General features: G+C 34.9%; 1 protein-coding gene across 1 annotated transcript in view; it reads right to left on the bottom strand.

Annotated features, from left to right (window-relative positions):
• Positions 1 to 642: 642 nt before the first annotated feature.
• mirr (mirror) overlaps positions 643 to 16,747 on the bottom strand; it is an 88,461-nt gene continuing 72,356 nt past the window's right edge. The window contains exons 4-5 of the mRNA XM_068777601.1: positions 2,636 to 2,934; positions 643 to 2,359 (exon numbers count right to left, since the gene is read on the bottom strand). Coding sequence (XP_068633702.1) covers positions 1,848 to 2,359; positions 2,636 to 2,934 — 811 coding nt within the window. The 3' untranslated portion in view covers positions 643 to 1,847. The remainder of the gene's footprint in view (positions 2,360 to 2,635; positions 2,935 to 16,747) is intronic.

The raw sequence follows: 16,747 nt of genomic DNA, 5'->3' as shown, positions 1-16,747 counted from the left end.
TAAGCATGAAAATAATCTGGTGCTAATTTTTTACGATATAATTTTAGTCGGCTGTGGCGTTTGTTATTCTCTTTTGCAAATGTTATTTTTTAACTAATTAGTTTTATCACTAATTTGACGGCTGGTTTAGACACAACGATTAGATGTATATTCACAAAAGAATTCAACCTCATTACACCGTATAATATGATTTTTTTTTATCGTTCCATTTCTGCTAATTAGTTAGTTGGTTTCTCTGATTTATTTCTAGTATGTTCCACAATATTTTAATATTGATAATTATTGCATTGTTAATAAATAACTAGTGATTTTTATTTATTTAATATAAACATTTTATAGTTATATTTAGAATTCAATAAACATTATTTGTGACCAATTTTAAAATATATTTTTGACAAAATATTTATGATTTTACTGTGTGATTTATTACAGATGTAAAAGCTTTAATATTACGAATGTATAGCTCATTTGCAGTTTGTTCATACACAAATACTACACACTGTCAAAAATAAATGATTTCAGAAATAATAAGCGACGTAATGATGATATAGTAAAAAAAAAAGTTTTCAAAATTCGTATTACTACATTTTGAAATTAATTATTGTTTATTTTTTTGTCACTGCAGAGCTTGTACTGCTAGAAGTTAATAATCTGTTGCTTTTTAATAGAATTTCATATTGATCATTTTATACAGAATGAAATAAGTTACATGTTCACTATTTTAAAGCGTTTACATCTATATATCACCCTGTATAAATATAAACACTAATTTAAAGAGATTTTATTTTCGGGTAATTTAGTCCTAGATGAATCTTTAAATTATTAAAAATGTCATGGCTTTTCATTTATGACGTAAATTGTAAATAAGAATTGATATAATAAGGTTATTGTTTTAATATGTTGGTGTTGATTACTTTTATTACTTAATTCAACAATATTCATTAATAGAGAAATGATAGTTTATTTTATTGTTAGAGTTAAAAAAAAATAAAATTGAAATGCAATAAATAATACATATGTTTCAACATAATTAACATATAATCTCTTTATTGGTGTATGTATGAAATACTATCAAATATAGGTTACATATATGTTATATTGTAAGACGTATGTTGTCACATAAACAACACGCGGAACATGTAGAGACTGATGGTCGCTTGAAAGCCCTAACAGATTCCTCAGTACATAAAATAATAATAGTAATTCTAATTAATTCAAAATGATATATCGCGTTGTAATGTTCAACTTTCTCGTAATAGACTAGAAACGAATCATAAAGAAAATCTTTCGAAGTTAAAATTGAGTTGTTGCCTGTGATACGGCGCGATGTAAAATAATAATAATAATAATAAAAAAAGATTATAATATAACTAATAGTTACTGACCACGTATCAATAAATATTAATAATCATATGTTAGATATATTTAACATGAAACTATAGAGAAGTAACCGAAGGAGAGGTTCTGAAAGAATAATTTATAAGCTACACACGTGTAAATGAACAGTGTACAGTTAGTCTACAAGGAAAGTAATGTAATACCTAATTTTCACTCCGTCTAACCACCTCCAGTAACAACCAGAGCAACTTGTCGGTCCAACTCGTATTAGCACCTAATATTGTCGCTCGGCGCTTGGGCTGCAGTCAGCCGCAACGCGCACGTCTTTTCCACTATCATATACCTAAGCCTAAGCTTCTCTACCGGTGCATAATTTAATTATTATCACGTATATATACGTATGTATACATATTTATATAGTCGCTATTTACAGACGAGGCCCTCGTGGCGCTTTGCGGCCGTGTACGCGGTTATTGTCGGTGCGCCAGAGGCGGTTTGGGGGCTGGCGGTCAGGCTCGGGGCGGCGGCGGAGGCTCGGCCAGGGAGGATGTCGATGAGGAGGACGGTGAAGGTGCAGGAGGTGCCGGCGCCGGCGCCGCCAGCGCCAACGAACGCGAGTACTCCAGCAGCGCCACGTCCGTTGGATGAGTAGGTGGATACAGACCTCTGTACAGCTCCGGCCTGCTGTAAGGATGTGCCAGGCGAGCGGCTGCCGCAGCTGCAGACTGGTAGAAGGCAGACGCAGAAGGCGGAGGTGCCGGTGCCTCGCAGTCCTTACTAGCCATGTCCGCGAGTGACCAAATTCTGGGCTTAGCTGACGCCGATGTGCTACCAGGCGGGGCTCGGGAAGGTAGATGTTGGTATGCCGGGTGGATGGGCCTTTCGTAAGGCTCCGGCGACTCCGGTCCGCTGTCAGCTCGTGACTCGGACCACTCGGATTCTGTCCGCTGGCCTAATAAGTCCAACCTCTGTTGGGGTCTCTCTCCGTCTTCGCTTGAGCCCGTGCCCGAATCTTTACCATCTAGAACAAAATAATTTTTGTGAGCAATCGTATCGATCCGACTACATCACTCTTAATTTTACTACTTTTAGGTCTACTAATAAAGAAAAGTTATTTTTAATAGACCTCTGGCGTTCTGTGAATATTAAAGAATAACTCATGTTTTAAGGATTTATGATCTGAGTACGTTTTTTTATATGAATCGACATTTTAGTCTTCCATTTTTAACGAGAAATAACATGCTCATAGAAATAGTTCGCCATTGTAAATATATAGACAAGAGAATTGTTTACGTACCTAAAGCGTCCTTTCCATCATTGCTCTTGTGGTCATCATCGTCATTATTATTGTCATCATCATCCACCCTGTTCCTCGGCTCCCACGTCATCTTGTTCTCCTTCTTTAGGCGTCGACGCGCGTTCGCGAACCACGTCGACACTTGTGTCAGAGTCATCTTGGTTATTATCGCCAGCATGATCTTCTCTCCTTTCGTGGGATACGGGTTCTTCTTGTGTTCGTTCAGCCAGGCCTTCAACGTGCTAGTGGTCTCGCGTGTTGCATTTTTCCTCCTCGCTCCGTTAAGATCCATTCCGTATCTGTCAAAGAAATAAATGATTAGTACCAATCGAATCCGTTCCGAGTTATTGATCGAAACCTATTGGAATATAAACGTTACAGTTTCATTCCGCAAATTTGCGTGACGCAGTCAAAAGGAACCCTGTGATTAATGCGAATTGAATGGGAATTTTTTTTTCTTTATGGCTTAATGAGGGTTTTCAGTCGCTACCCTCCTCTTTGAGATGGACACAACAAAGCGTGAAGTGTGATTTGGGCGATTTCAGATAGCGTGATTCGTGACCGCCCCCTTTCCATTGCCGCCGCCCGCTACCCCGCCGGGGTCGTTGGGCCAATGAAAGCGGCAGTGTAATAATTGAAATCGAGATAAACCATCCGTTGGTGCGCAGTGTACAGCGGTGGCTTATCTCAGACTCGGCTACGCATTTGTTGGCGTACCTCGTGCCGTTATACCAATACTACGTATCTTTATTACGACCCCCGTATCGCAATTCTATTAAGCTTGATACGCGTTAGGGCGTTTATTATTGTAATTATTACTTCGCTCTTCAGTACAGTGGATATATCGACGGTTTTACCAGATAACTGCCTCGTTCGATTGATTCGGAATAATGAATATGTTCGAAACATTCGATAGGTTTGAAATATTCGAATTGTTTAGAGTATTTTGATTTGGAAATCGCTTTTTTCTTACTTTATTGTCATTATTTCTGAAATGCTTAATTTACATTAATATTAACACGTTCACTGCGGCTTGAGGTCGATTCAGCCTCATGGTAAACTTTGCACTGGTGCGGCGCGTAAAACTCGTGTTTTCTCTCTATTGCCGCGGCTGTTTATACTCAACCGTATGAGGTATGACAAAGACAAATATAGCTTTCTTTATGCCTGCGAAGCATTGACTCAATATTGTAAAAAAATATTGATGAACATGAGGCAGAAAAGGCCTCAACCGCACTACTAGGAAGTTCAGCTTGAGGCTGATTCGACCTCAGCCGCACCAGCTGAAAGTTCTTCAAAATTGGGCCCACAGTGAACGTGTTAACTATTTAATTCACTATTTCAAAAGTTTGTTTTAGCACGTAGACACCCTTTGCAAGCCATAAGCCGTTCCCAAAGATATCTACGGGGGATATACCACAATCGCCACTCTTGGCAGGCAGGTTAGCGATCGCAATGTGGTATTATGGTATGCAGAGGACTTTGTGGCCTTCCTCTGGAACCTTGTTTGCGGCCAGTGGCAATCGCAGTATGAGTTATATAAGATCGTATCCCGATACTTGAACTATCGACCTACGCATGTCTGTCACTGAGATACCACTGCTCAAGGTATCAAAAAACTAATAAAAAAACCAAGAAAACGGTAATCTGTCAAAGTTATACCAAAGAATATAAATCAGGATTAATTTTTACATAAATAGATTACATTTTGATCGGATTAAAACGTGTGTACTCAACAAACTAAAGGTAGACTTTCAGAAACCGATCCATTTCTCTAATCACAGCTCCTTTTGAATGATCCTTTAGAAATAACGAGATTAATGTTTGTTAAATACGGCCTTCAAATATTGTACGCCGTGGAAGTACTACAAAAAAAATGAAACGTAATTTTTATTGGATAAATATTAATTGTAATATGAAATACATTTTTAAATTAATTCAGTATGTTAATGAGTTTATATATTCGGTTTAATAATGTATTTAATTTATAATAAAAGGAAGATTTTATAATATTTTAATTCAGGAAATATGTATTGTTGTAAATAATAAAATGTCCGCATACAAGGTCGATAGATGGCGCTGTTAATGTTCCAGATAAACGTTAAATGCAGACCTCTTCCTAGGCTAGCGGAAAGGTGAACAATAACAGCTGAAGATGATGAAATATATCATATTGATGCTTTCAAATAGTAACTGAGACTTAGTGCCGCTGGTAGCGAGTTTGATTCCCGGGATACAGTATTATATATATTTCAAACCATATTGCTAAATAATACTAATAATTTTATAGAAGATGGGCAGCGGTTTCTTTGTACAATATGCGATCGCAATGAGGTATACTTTGTAATCGCCAATCATTCTGCCAAATGTGGCGATTGTGATATATTCCCTACAGATATCTTTACGCGAGGTCTATTCCTCGCAGTTGGATGACGCTTTCTAAAACGCGGAAGCTGACATGCTAAAGGCCGTTTCAAAACTATATACTTATGTAATGTATATGTAAATATATGTATAAATAAATGTATAAAGCTATGTACGAATGACTACCTACTGTCTTAAGGGAGAAGGAAGAAATCGCAAAAAAAACCAGACTGAATTTTTTATAGGCTTTTTCAAAATCAGAACTGCATTTGCAACCCCTCTGGCTTTATTTTAAGCTAATGTCATTACTAGGGAGCTCAATTCGTTTCTAGTTTCTAATAAATTGGGGTCTCATGACATTTTAGCTACTTATACAAATGAACTTGAAATGATTAAAGCCCGAAAATAACTTGAATAAATCATACGTTAAAAATCTATTTCAATTTAAAATATTGATTTTTTTTTCTTTTTATATTTGAGGCACACATGCGTTTAATGCTTTTAATTAAAAAGAATTCGATGTTACGATGTTTAAATTGATAAAGGAGACGTCATTGAGGCGAAGTAATAAAATCCACACAAATGTTTTGTCGTTTCAAATTTTAAAAAAGTTTTTACGGCAAGCTGCGATCCGAACATTGCCTCCTCCATATGCCGCCACTGCAAAACTGTTAGTAACTGCGAGGGTGGGAAATAGGGATGAGTAGTATAGAAAATTAATAAAACTGTCACAGAAGTGACGCCTCGATCCCCTTATCTGAAACGTGTCGTTCGATATTGCATCTTAGTCGTCGAGCAACAAGGTTCCATTCACACAGGCACGCAGGAAGAATGAACTCGATCTCTATTGTTAAGTGCGTTGTTGACTTAATTCTTCTCGCCCTCCACCGAAAAGAGATTCTCGTAAATAAATATGGAATGAAACACTCTTTATTCAGCGGGCGCTCGCTCGGGTCAAATAACATTTATCTCGGAGTTTTCGCGGAGCATAATTATGAAACTATGTGTGTGAGTGCGGCGGGACCATGTGTACGTTTGGAGTATGAAAAACGGTTAAATGCGACATAAATTTAATGACGGTCTCGCCGTGAATGAAACTAACATCCCATAGAATTGAGACGACAATGCAAAAGTGGAACGCTAAGCTTAGCCTTATTCAAACAAAAACGGCTTCATTTATCCGCCGCGTGCCACTTTCACGGCATCCGTGCTCGCGGGTATGGCAGCTACGGATTTTTTTTTATTCTACACCCCCCTCACGCCCACGCCCCCTGGGGGTTGCGGCTTTCCCCACCGGCGCTTCTCCTTCAATTAAATCCCTATCTCGCACGCCACCTAGCGCTTCCTGCTTAAACTCATAAAAATGAGATAAACACAAAAATATCGCTCGTGCCGAACTGTTTTTATTAAAAGGTAACTATGTGTGTTCAGCTTAATTGGACTACGATGTTCGGTGAAGTGAAATGCACTTCACTCATTTATATATTCATTTGTTGTTTCGTCGTTTTCCTTTAGCAAATCTGAGTTATTAATTGCAAACTTAAATGTTCCATTTTACATTTATTTATTCTGCACAACGGACGGTATACATGTTGATTATATGTGTAAAAGTTATGAGCTGATAAATATATAAATAAATATATCTTATTTCTAATGTAAAACTTTTGAAGTTTTCACATCTATTTACAATCATCGTTTATAAATTGGTCACCCTGAAATATTAAATATTTACATCTGTCGCATTCAGAAGGCCATAAATTTCAGACAATTCTGAAAACGCCATTTCTTATTATATTATCAATATGTTATTCATTATTTCTGAACCCATTGATTTTTGGACTATATAATCCATGTTTTAATTGACAGTAAAACAATTAAAGGCTTTTATACCTGTAACCAGCATAGCACCAGAGGAAAAGATAATAAAGAATAAAGAACATATTGATTACTGCGAATTTATATGAAATAACAACACTACGTACCAATCTCAAGAATTAGTGTGTGAGCATCTGTCGCGTTTATCTAATGTGTTTATTTTTAACTGTATTGTAAATCTTATAAACATAACATAGATATTACAATAACAATACAAAAGTACAATTGGCGGTCTTATCGTATTCCGCGATCTTTTACACCCAACCTTTCTATGGATTTCAAAGGATTTGCATTACAATACAGGGATGTCGACTTATAAAAAATATATTTATAATTAATAAAAAAGTTGCCTTATTCAATTAATAGTTACCTACTATAAAAATGCATAATATATGATTGCGAACAAAATATCAAGTTTACACTTTTTAAAAAATAATCTCATACATAGTATTCTCGTTGGCTAGCGATGCAATAATCACATTGATTCAACGATTAGAAGCACTTCTGAAATGTCTCTTTCTGAAGGCTTTTCAGATCTTTCGTGACTCTTTCAATTTCGAGAACTATCTTAAAACGATTTCCTTTTAACAGATTTTTATTTTTCGTAAGGGCTAAAAATGGCATGCTGTTAAATACGGAGAGTAAGGTAGATGTGGATAGACAGTCGTATTTTTTTTTGCCAAAGACTAGTAGATTAGAAGCGATATGTGGAACGGTTGTTGCGGCAGAAGAGGAAATTGTTGGCCTATTTCCGGGTTTCTCCGTATATCATCTCGCAAACGTTGTAGAAAGCTCACGAATCGACAATCACCTATTTGGCTGAACCAATTTTTTAATCTTTGCATGTTTTTGTCGATTTTTAAGGACGAAGAACGCTCCGATCATTCCTCATCCTGAACCGAATCATTCCCTCTTTCAAATCTAATATCTCTTGTAAACTGTCTTCAAAGTCACCATATACAAATTTCAACAATTAATGAGATTCTTTGCACTTTTGTAACTTAATTTTATGTATCACGTTGTTCAAAATCCATGATCCAATCTTCTTATTGTAAAAGCTGATAGACAAGTTGCAATTTGTTTAAATTCGCCACAGACTATCGAATATATTGATTCAAATATATATATATCATACTTCGCATAACAAAAGTTGTATTGAATGTATATTTATATATGTTATTAACCAAATTTTGCAGAATTATATAATATACAAGTGTTTAATTCATATTTCAACCTTATGTTTACTATTATTAAACCTAACATTACCTATTTAACTATAGGTTAAACAGTATATGTGATATGATCTCGTTTAGAATAAATACCTTCTCATATTGCTTCTTTCTTTATCTACATTTTAGTCCATTTAAACGTTATCAATTCACTGTTTATGTGGTATTCCAACATTGACAATACTTAATATTGATTCCTTTTAATTGTGTAGTTAATTTTTTTAAATGTGAAATGTTGAATGTGCCAAGCTTTGGGATTATGGTATTTCAGGATATCTTTGGGAGAGAATCATGCCTTGCAGTCGGCAAAAAATGCATCGAAGTTTGTCGTCGACTCTTCACATTTCAGAGTGTGTTTGTAACCCTTGCAGATATATTTGAGTTGAAATATGCAAACTCCGAGGAGCTCAACTATAAATATCTCTTAAAGATAAATAAATTAATTAATAAATAGCATGAATAAAGTTTTAAAAGAATGTATATTATATATGATTGTAAATACGCGACGGGACATATCCTATTACAAAAATAAACCACCATCCAATTAAAAGCTACAGGATCTCGATCGTTCGCAACTGTTGCTCGTTTCGAATCTCGAAAACGTGAATTTTGGGGGGTGTATTATGAAAAATAAAACCGGTGCGATATTAAAAAAAAAGCAGTCTGATTTATACGTCGACCGTTCCGGACCGCTCTTTCAGGGGTATAAACAAAACGCTGGGGTTTTTGCGGCGAGTTGTTTTGCGTTTATTTTTCCATTATTATAACCGTGAACCAGCGTTTGGTAAGTATCGCTTTTATAGCTTCACCATTTATTGGCTTTGTACAGCATTTAAACATTACCTATTTATGTTTTACACTTTTTATTTATTTACTAATTATCTTTATAGATTTTATTCTGTATAGAAATTATTTCACTTACGCATTGCAATAGGAATAATGTAACATATTCTATAGTGATCATTTTATACAGGATGCTTGAAAATAGGTGTCGAAACTTTCGTCTATAGCTTATTACTGTATGTGTAATAACAATTTGTAAAATAATTCAATTAAATTTAAAATAAAACCGGAGTTACCACGAACCGCTGAACGAGTTACAAATTTAAAACTCTTCGATTATTAGAAATTATAAATATATAGTAAAGTAGCAACGTAAGGGTGCAATTCAAAAGTGTACTCTATACACTTTATTTTTCTTTTTTTATGACACTCGTCTTTGAGGGCCTCTCTTACCTTTTGCTTTGTGTGGGACAGGGACAATTTCTGGTTAAAGTTGGTATACTAATATATCTTTCTTCTTCCTTTTTCACAAACTCTTTTTACTTTCTTTACAACCTTCACATTGACACGAGTTTAACCCATTTGCTTTAATATAAAAATCATTTATGTTACATAGGAGATCGTATGCATTCTAGAAATGCTAAGGTAGAACATGAAAAAGGTTAGAAAACACTGGTTTAGAAAGATCTTTTGGAAAAAAAAATACAATTTAGTATTACATTTGCAAGAATCATAAATTGCACAGGCAACCGTTGAGTGTTTGTGCTTTAATCATGAAAATCTGTTTTTTACACAGCAAATCGTCACTTGTTTCTGTGTTAAAAAAACATCGAATGCTTTTACGCATCAGAAGATAGTTATAACGATGTTTTATATAAAACATCATTAAATTAAACATTTTGTTTTGCAATAACGTTATTGCTGAGATTAGACCTCTTCCATAGATTTTAAGATCGGTTGAAAGCTACCACCGTATAGCTTCTATCGACGACTTTAAAATGTCACTTGTCCAAGTTGTGACTTGACTCCAGAACCTTGAGGCTCCAGCGGTTACACCCTACGAAGCCTGCTCGGTCATTTTCGTTAGCTCACGAATTTCATCGTTTCTCATATAAGCCCATTGCCCATGTATAATACCTTATTTTTTATAAAGATATATGCTAAGTACATATGTATATGTATGTATTGTACACGATAACTACTCGTTATTTATACATGTACCGTTTTCATATTGGTCGTCTGTATGAAATTGCCTCGTGTGATAAAACCGCCATTTTACATTTTTCTTTATTTTTATGAAGTATATATTTTCTAGAGTTTAAATTCTTAGGCCTCCCTCAAAGATATCTATGTTTGGAAGGTTCGCGATCGCAGTGGTATGGTACGCAGATGATGTTTTTTTTTTTCAATGGCCTCCACTATTGGGGACCTCTTGTATCACCCCCTAGTTTGTTGGAAACATGGTTTTATTGGAGCAATAATTTTTTCAGATCCTTATTATTTTACAGTTTCTTTTGCTCTATTACATTTTTCATTTATCTAATATTCCTTTAATTCGTCGCCTTCCATCCTATCCTCAGTTACTACATACACAGATGATGTTATGGCTTTATAGGCAGTGGAAATTCTATATAATTAATGTACAGTGTTAATTATTTAGCCTCGACCTACAGTTACAAGTCTCAGTTCTCTATCGATGAGCTACCACTGGTGCGAAGATAAATTCCGAACATTGCCTTCTCCATAGCTAGTGTTGATGACAAATAAATATACTTCCTTGTAATAGAATAGGTATCTTGATGCGTTATATATTTAAAAAAGTAATTTTAATTATACCTTTTGCAATTTTATTGTCATTGATAAAGTTTAATAAATAAATACATTGTGCGAAATGCATGTCGATCAGAAAATAATATAGAATACATTGAAACATGTTGTTGTTGTGTTGACACGTTTATCATCATTATTTTATGTGTAAACTTCAGTCGCATTGATACGGAGAGACGAGATAAATGCAAGTGTGAAGTCTAAATTTGTAACTGACCGAGATTTTTAATAAATAAACTCATTCTGCATGTTTATTGAACACTAACTGCTTCGATTGTTTCTTTTTGTGTCAAAAGTTATTATTATTAATTAATAATTATTAACTTATATCCTGTATATTACTGTATATATTCTATGTTATTTATATCCAAATGTAATCAAATAACTAAACTGTGCTATAGCCTAGTCTAAAACAAGACTAACGAACAGACATAAGAGAGATCTTTTAACGTAAATACTCCTGTGAGTTTACTTATAAATTAGTAAAAACTCTTTGTATCTTAGATCTATAGTAATAATTTCTAAGAGCACATATATTCGCAAACCGTCTTCATGTACAGTTTGGCGATTTTGTATGTACGTATGTTTTATTGTTAAACATGTATGTATATATAAAAAAATAGTTATTTTGGTCAGATCATAATTTGTGAACAACTTTACAATAATTTATCTGTTTTTTTTATTTTACCTAATATTTTACAGGAGGTTCTTGTGTAAAAATATTTTAAAAAAATTACTAGCTATTGATGAAACTTTGCGCCTTTGACAGTTCACTTTTTCTTAAACAGTAAATAAATAAAAAAAATATCATAATATTTTTTTAATTCTTTACCATTTAAATCCTAAATAAACTGATCACTTTGAAAAATGTTACTCTAATTCCTAATCGAATCAAAGAGGCCAATTGCTTCCGCAAAAAGTCTATTCTGACAATAAAAAAATATGTATTACTGTGGAAAGTGATATAATTTTCAGAAAAGCGTCTTTCGAAAAGTTTAATGATCTTAGCATTAGTCTGTCATATTATATAGGTTTCGCATTGAACTTGTTCAAATACAAACAAAATCTTAGACAATTCAATATAGCAAAGGTATACAGAAGTTGCAGCCAAGCGATAAGGAGTGAAACTTGCGATTATAGGTCGCGGATTCGATTCCCAGAACACAGTTTAATATAATAGGATTGCCGTATCTCACAAACAAATTTCTATACCACCCCTACCCATCCTGGGTAGCAGCATTCTCTGCGTACCACAATACCACACAGCGATCGCCAACAAGTCTGCGAAGCGTGGCAATTATGGTATACCTCCATAGATATCTTTGAGTACGGCTTATGCCTTTCAGTAGGAGTATATGGGCTAACATGACATATATAGTATAAATATTATGGAATGGTTCAATAATCGTCATCATTTCAAACTGATAGACGCCATCCGCAAAGAAAAGCCTCTCCGAAAGGTTGCCACAAAGACGTGTCTTGCACTGCCGCATCCAACGACGAATAGCTCATTGGTTGATACAATTAAAAAAAAATATTTTAAAAGTAAGAAATGGAGCAAATAGTTTTCACCATCTTTAATAGAGAGATAAGATAGAATTATATTTAATTTCCAAAGTAATTGTAAAATCGGGAGAGTGCTTAAGTGAAAGTCAATCACTTTACGATTATGATGAGAAACTATGGGTCCAGTGTACAATTTTAGTCATCAACAATTATGTGAACAGAAAGAAACATGTCCGTGTAACTGTATACCTTTCTACACAAGTGCCGACCAACCGACGTAAAGCACACGGCTAAACTGCCTTCAACGTATTATGTTTCTCTAACAATTTGAAAACACCAATTACATAGACGGAACCCATACAAGCGTCACCCCGTGTGCTAATAGACAAACTTGTCTCTACGCTCCATCAGTTTTATAGACTCGGCCAGTGGTTCTCAAACTACATATAATATTATATTATTTAATTTATTTTTCACCTAGACTCATATACAGAAAGAGTAGTTATAGATGTAAAATCTATAAAGGTGTACGCATATGGATCATTTTAATGAAAAAATATTTAAGGCTCTCACGCCATCACCCTATTTAAATTGATCACTCTGAAATAATAAACATTATTTTTTTTATTGGAACTCAACAGTTCAATAGTTTTCGATGGTTCAAAGTCCCCAGGGATAGATAATAAACAATAATTAATTTTAATAAATTGAAATCCGAATTTTAAAAAAGTTTTTTCTGACTGTAGTATTATTAAGTTATTTATTATTTATGAAACTTTTGTCGCTGGACGAAATAAATCTCCTGTAGAAACAATGATATGGCTGTTCGAATTTTGCGAACTCTTTTGTTACTATATTATATTTATATAGATAATTATTTCTAAAACCCTTGATTTTAGATAAAATGTACCATACACTAATTTATAGCTTCACTTTGATACAAATTGCACAGGAGTTTCAGATAAAACTATAAAAAATAGCAATTACAAATCAAATATTTCATCACTTCTATCTAGAGCACATATATTTTATTATCTGTTAAAGGTATAGATTCATCTTCAAAGCTATATTCTGATATAATTTTAGGATATTTTTTTATTTTCACACAAAGGAAATCATTTGATTACAACTAGAGGGTTGATATAAAATATGTTTGAGAACCGCTGGACTAGATGATCCTGTGAAATAGAAAACGTCACTTAATACCCGGTGACAGTTTCGTGTAAAAATCATTCGAGGATTTTGTTCTATAGAACAGGTGTCCAATTACCTACGCCGGCAACAATGTAAAGTTACATACGAGAGGCGAACTTAAGTTAAAAATAAATATCACAAAGGTATTTGATTATAACGTGAAAGAATTATAATTTCTTACTTAAGGAAATACTCGGCTATAAATGTGTACGTTTCGTGTAATAAATTGAATTTCTCGGTTCGTAAAAATGTAGTCGTTGAACATGAAGCGAGATCGAATTGTTACGTCATACTTTCATGATACAAATGGATTGTTGGTTTGGAAAAAAAATATATATACCGGTATCAGATCGAGCCTAATTATTCGAATGTGGAAAAATGGTCGCACGCGAGCCCCAATCTAGGGTACGGAGGTACTTTTAAAAGGTATAAGGGGTAGATACGGGGGAAGGCACGCCAAACGCACATTTAGGGCCGCCGACGCGCTATTAGCGGTTACCACATGCGTTTACGTTCACCCGTACATGCCATACGACGACTAATTGGTTCGTTTCAATAAAAAAAAAACCAGGAACCGAGCTTGGCGAGCGCTCGACTTAATTGCGAGTGATACGGTGTACATAAAAGTACCGATCATTAGGTAAAGGGCGTGTTATCTGTACCTGGGCGGCGCGAGTCGCGTGACAAACGAAGCGTAAACACACCACCGCTGTCAACGCCATCTTTGTTTTTGCTTCAAGGGGTTCGTTCATTAGCAATGTTTTTTTTTTTTTTTCAACAGCTATATACATAATCGCTTACAGCCATCTGCCTATTAATACTTAACCTTTCATTAATGTTTTATACAACCTTATATCAAATTAATTAAAAAATTTTAAATTTGTCATTTTGATGTGGCAATGAATAGGAAAAGGGCGCAGAATAGAGATGGTGCTCTAGGGATTTATCTTACGTTGATCCTAATTTAAAAGGTTTGAAGACGACCATATTAAGGCTGCTAAGGTTTTTAACTGGCCCTGTTGGTCATCTACTAGTAGGCCCAAGTCAAGAAGTGAAGGTTCTACAGTTGTAATGATGATCGTGATGAATAACGTCAATTTGTAATCATCACCAAAAATGCAAGTCTGTTTCTCGATAATGACATTATTCAATTAACAGAATAAAGGAAATACGATTCCATTTATCGCATGGCATCTAGGAATTCTTTTAGAGAAGTTTTTAATAAAGCCGGAATTCTTATGAATGCGTCGCAATATATCTATAATAATGTTTTATTTGACCGCAAAGATAAATAAAATTATTTAAATAATAATGATACAAACAATGCTAATACAATGAATATAAATAATTTGTAATAATACTCCTAGTTTTCGTCTTCGATTAATAATTAGATAAATAAATAATATACCTTATTTATTATAACTATATATGTTATACACATATGTATGTTTTGTAAATGTTAATTACCAGTTATTTATACTTCTACCTTTTCATTACTATGGTTTTCTGTAAGAGTTTACCTTGTGTGATAAGACTGCCCATTGTACTCTGTTGTTTATTATTATAAAAACTATTTAAGTGTATCCTAGCATGTTTAACATACAATATTATATCGAAAATAAATAAGCAAGTAAATCATTTATGTCACACGGTTTATATATGCACTATGAATATCAGCCGATAGATACCTACTGAAGCTAAAAGATAGTCCGGATGACTAACCATACTCAATAAACCATACAAAATAAATCATTAGGTTCTTCTTTTTCTTTCTTTTTTTTAGCGGATGGATGCTCATTGCAACGAATAGGTCTCCCTCTAATATAGCCCCGACGGCCAGTATTTTCAATAAAGTTCGACAGTTAATTTTGGAATAAAACGAATATTAAAAAAATATCTATCAAAATGACAACAACAGCCACGTATCGAGAACTGCTAACACCAGGAGCTACGATGGAACAGTGTACCCGAATCACACCTACGCGTTACTTAACATCCAAGCAGCACACGAGTATTAGTAGAGTTATTGGTGGGAGAAATTTAAATTTTAGTTCTGTATCTCATCTGTGTGAGAGAGAGAGAGAGAGCAGACACTAGAGCATGTCCAAAAAGTGCATGTAAATTGATAACACTTCTCGTTTCAGTCCATATTTGCCCGCTGTAAGGCAAATGCCTCACCCATAGATATAAATATGATGTTTAAAGATATGATACTCTACAGAGGGCGTCTATGAGTTGAAACGATTTGCTATAATTTCTATGTTTTTTCCTAGATCTTTATCTATACCTAACCTTCTTCAGTGTTATCTAATAATGTAGACCTGTCCGGGGTGTTATTTTAAACTAATTGACTCTATGACACGATGTGGCTGTGTTAGTGTTTTACTAAACAGAAATATTGATGTGGAAATAAATATGATTAATAAAATTGAAATGTATTATGTCGCAATTGCAAGGAGCTACAGTTGCTATATGGACGTGTGCTTCGCGCCGGGTAGAGATACCACACCGGCTGCAGATACTTACAACACTGCATGCGCTAACCATACACTACCAGTGACCACTGGACCTTAGAAATTTCGCACAGGACAATGCGTCATTCACATTAGAACAATATACTACTTACCACACCATAACACCCGTTCTTAGGGGGAGGCTGCCTGCTCCCTAACCACGAACAGCGTGGCAAAACCGAGGTTGGATCCGGATCCACCTTTAGCTCGCCTGTGGTCCACGCTGCCGTCCCAAGCTGCATACACAACATCGACACTAAACAGCTCTACTCGGGTAGAGCGGTTTACTACGTGCGAACGTCATCATACAACTTAAATGCGTCTGTCCAGCTTCTGTTTTATTTTTAAGTTCACGTACCCACCCTTCCGCTCCGTGAACTCAGTTTCGATGAAGCTGTACAAGCTCTCGGGCTAACAGCATCAACTTTTACAGAAACCAAGCGGAGAAGGGTAGAGAACGGAGGGTGGCGCGTGTGTTGAGAACCAACACCAGTGCAAGTTTAACAATATTTTAAAAGTTGTTATAATATTCACCTAGTAATCACTCTTTATTAAATTGTTGAATCAAATCAAACTTAAAATATTAAAACACGTTGATAACGCTTCGGTTGCATACGCGACATCAGCAGCAGGTATTTTTGTGACGTAAATAAATCGCGTTTGCGTCGTGACTGAATCCTGGACAAAGACAAAGACATTTAATGGAATCAGGCGTTACCTCGCGGAAGTCCATCCTAAGTAAGAAAAGGACCAATATTTAGCCACTTCCGCACAAGCAGTGGTAGTCGTGCAACAAAGTGCACCACCCGCTAGCCCGCTGA

The sequence above is a fragment of the Battus philenor genome, unplaced genomic scaffold, assembly GCF_028537555.1.
Source record: "Battus philenor isolate CCGP_79_NKW_IND1 unplaced genomic scaffold, ilBatPhil1.0.hap1 SCAF_1, whole genome shotgun sequence".
Lineage (NCBI taxonomy): Eukaryota > Metazoa > Arthropoda > Insecta > Lepidoptera > Papilionidae > Battus > Battus philenor.
Note: the sequence above shows the minus strand (reverse complement) of the source record. Positions and strands in the feature narration are given on the sequence as shown.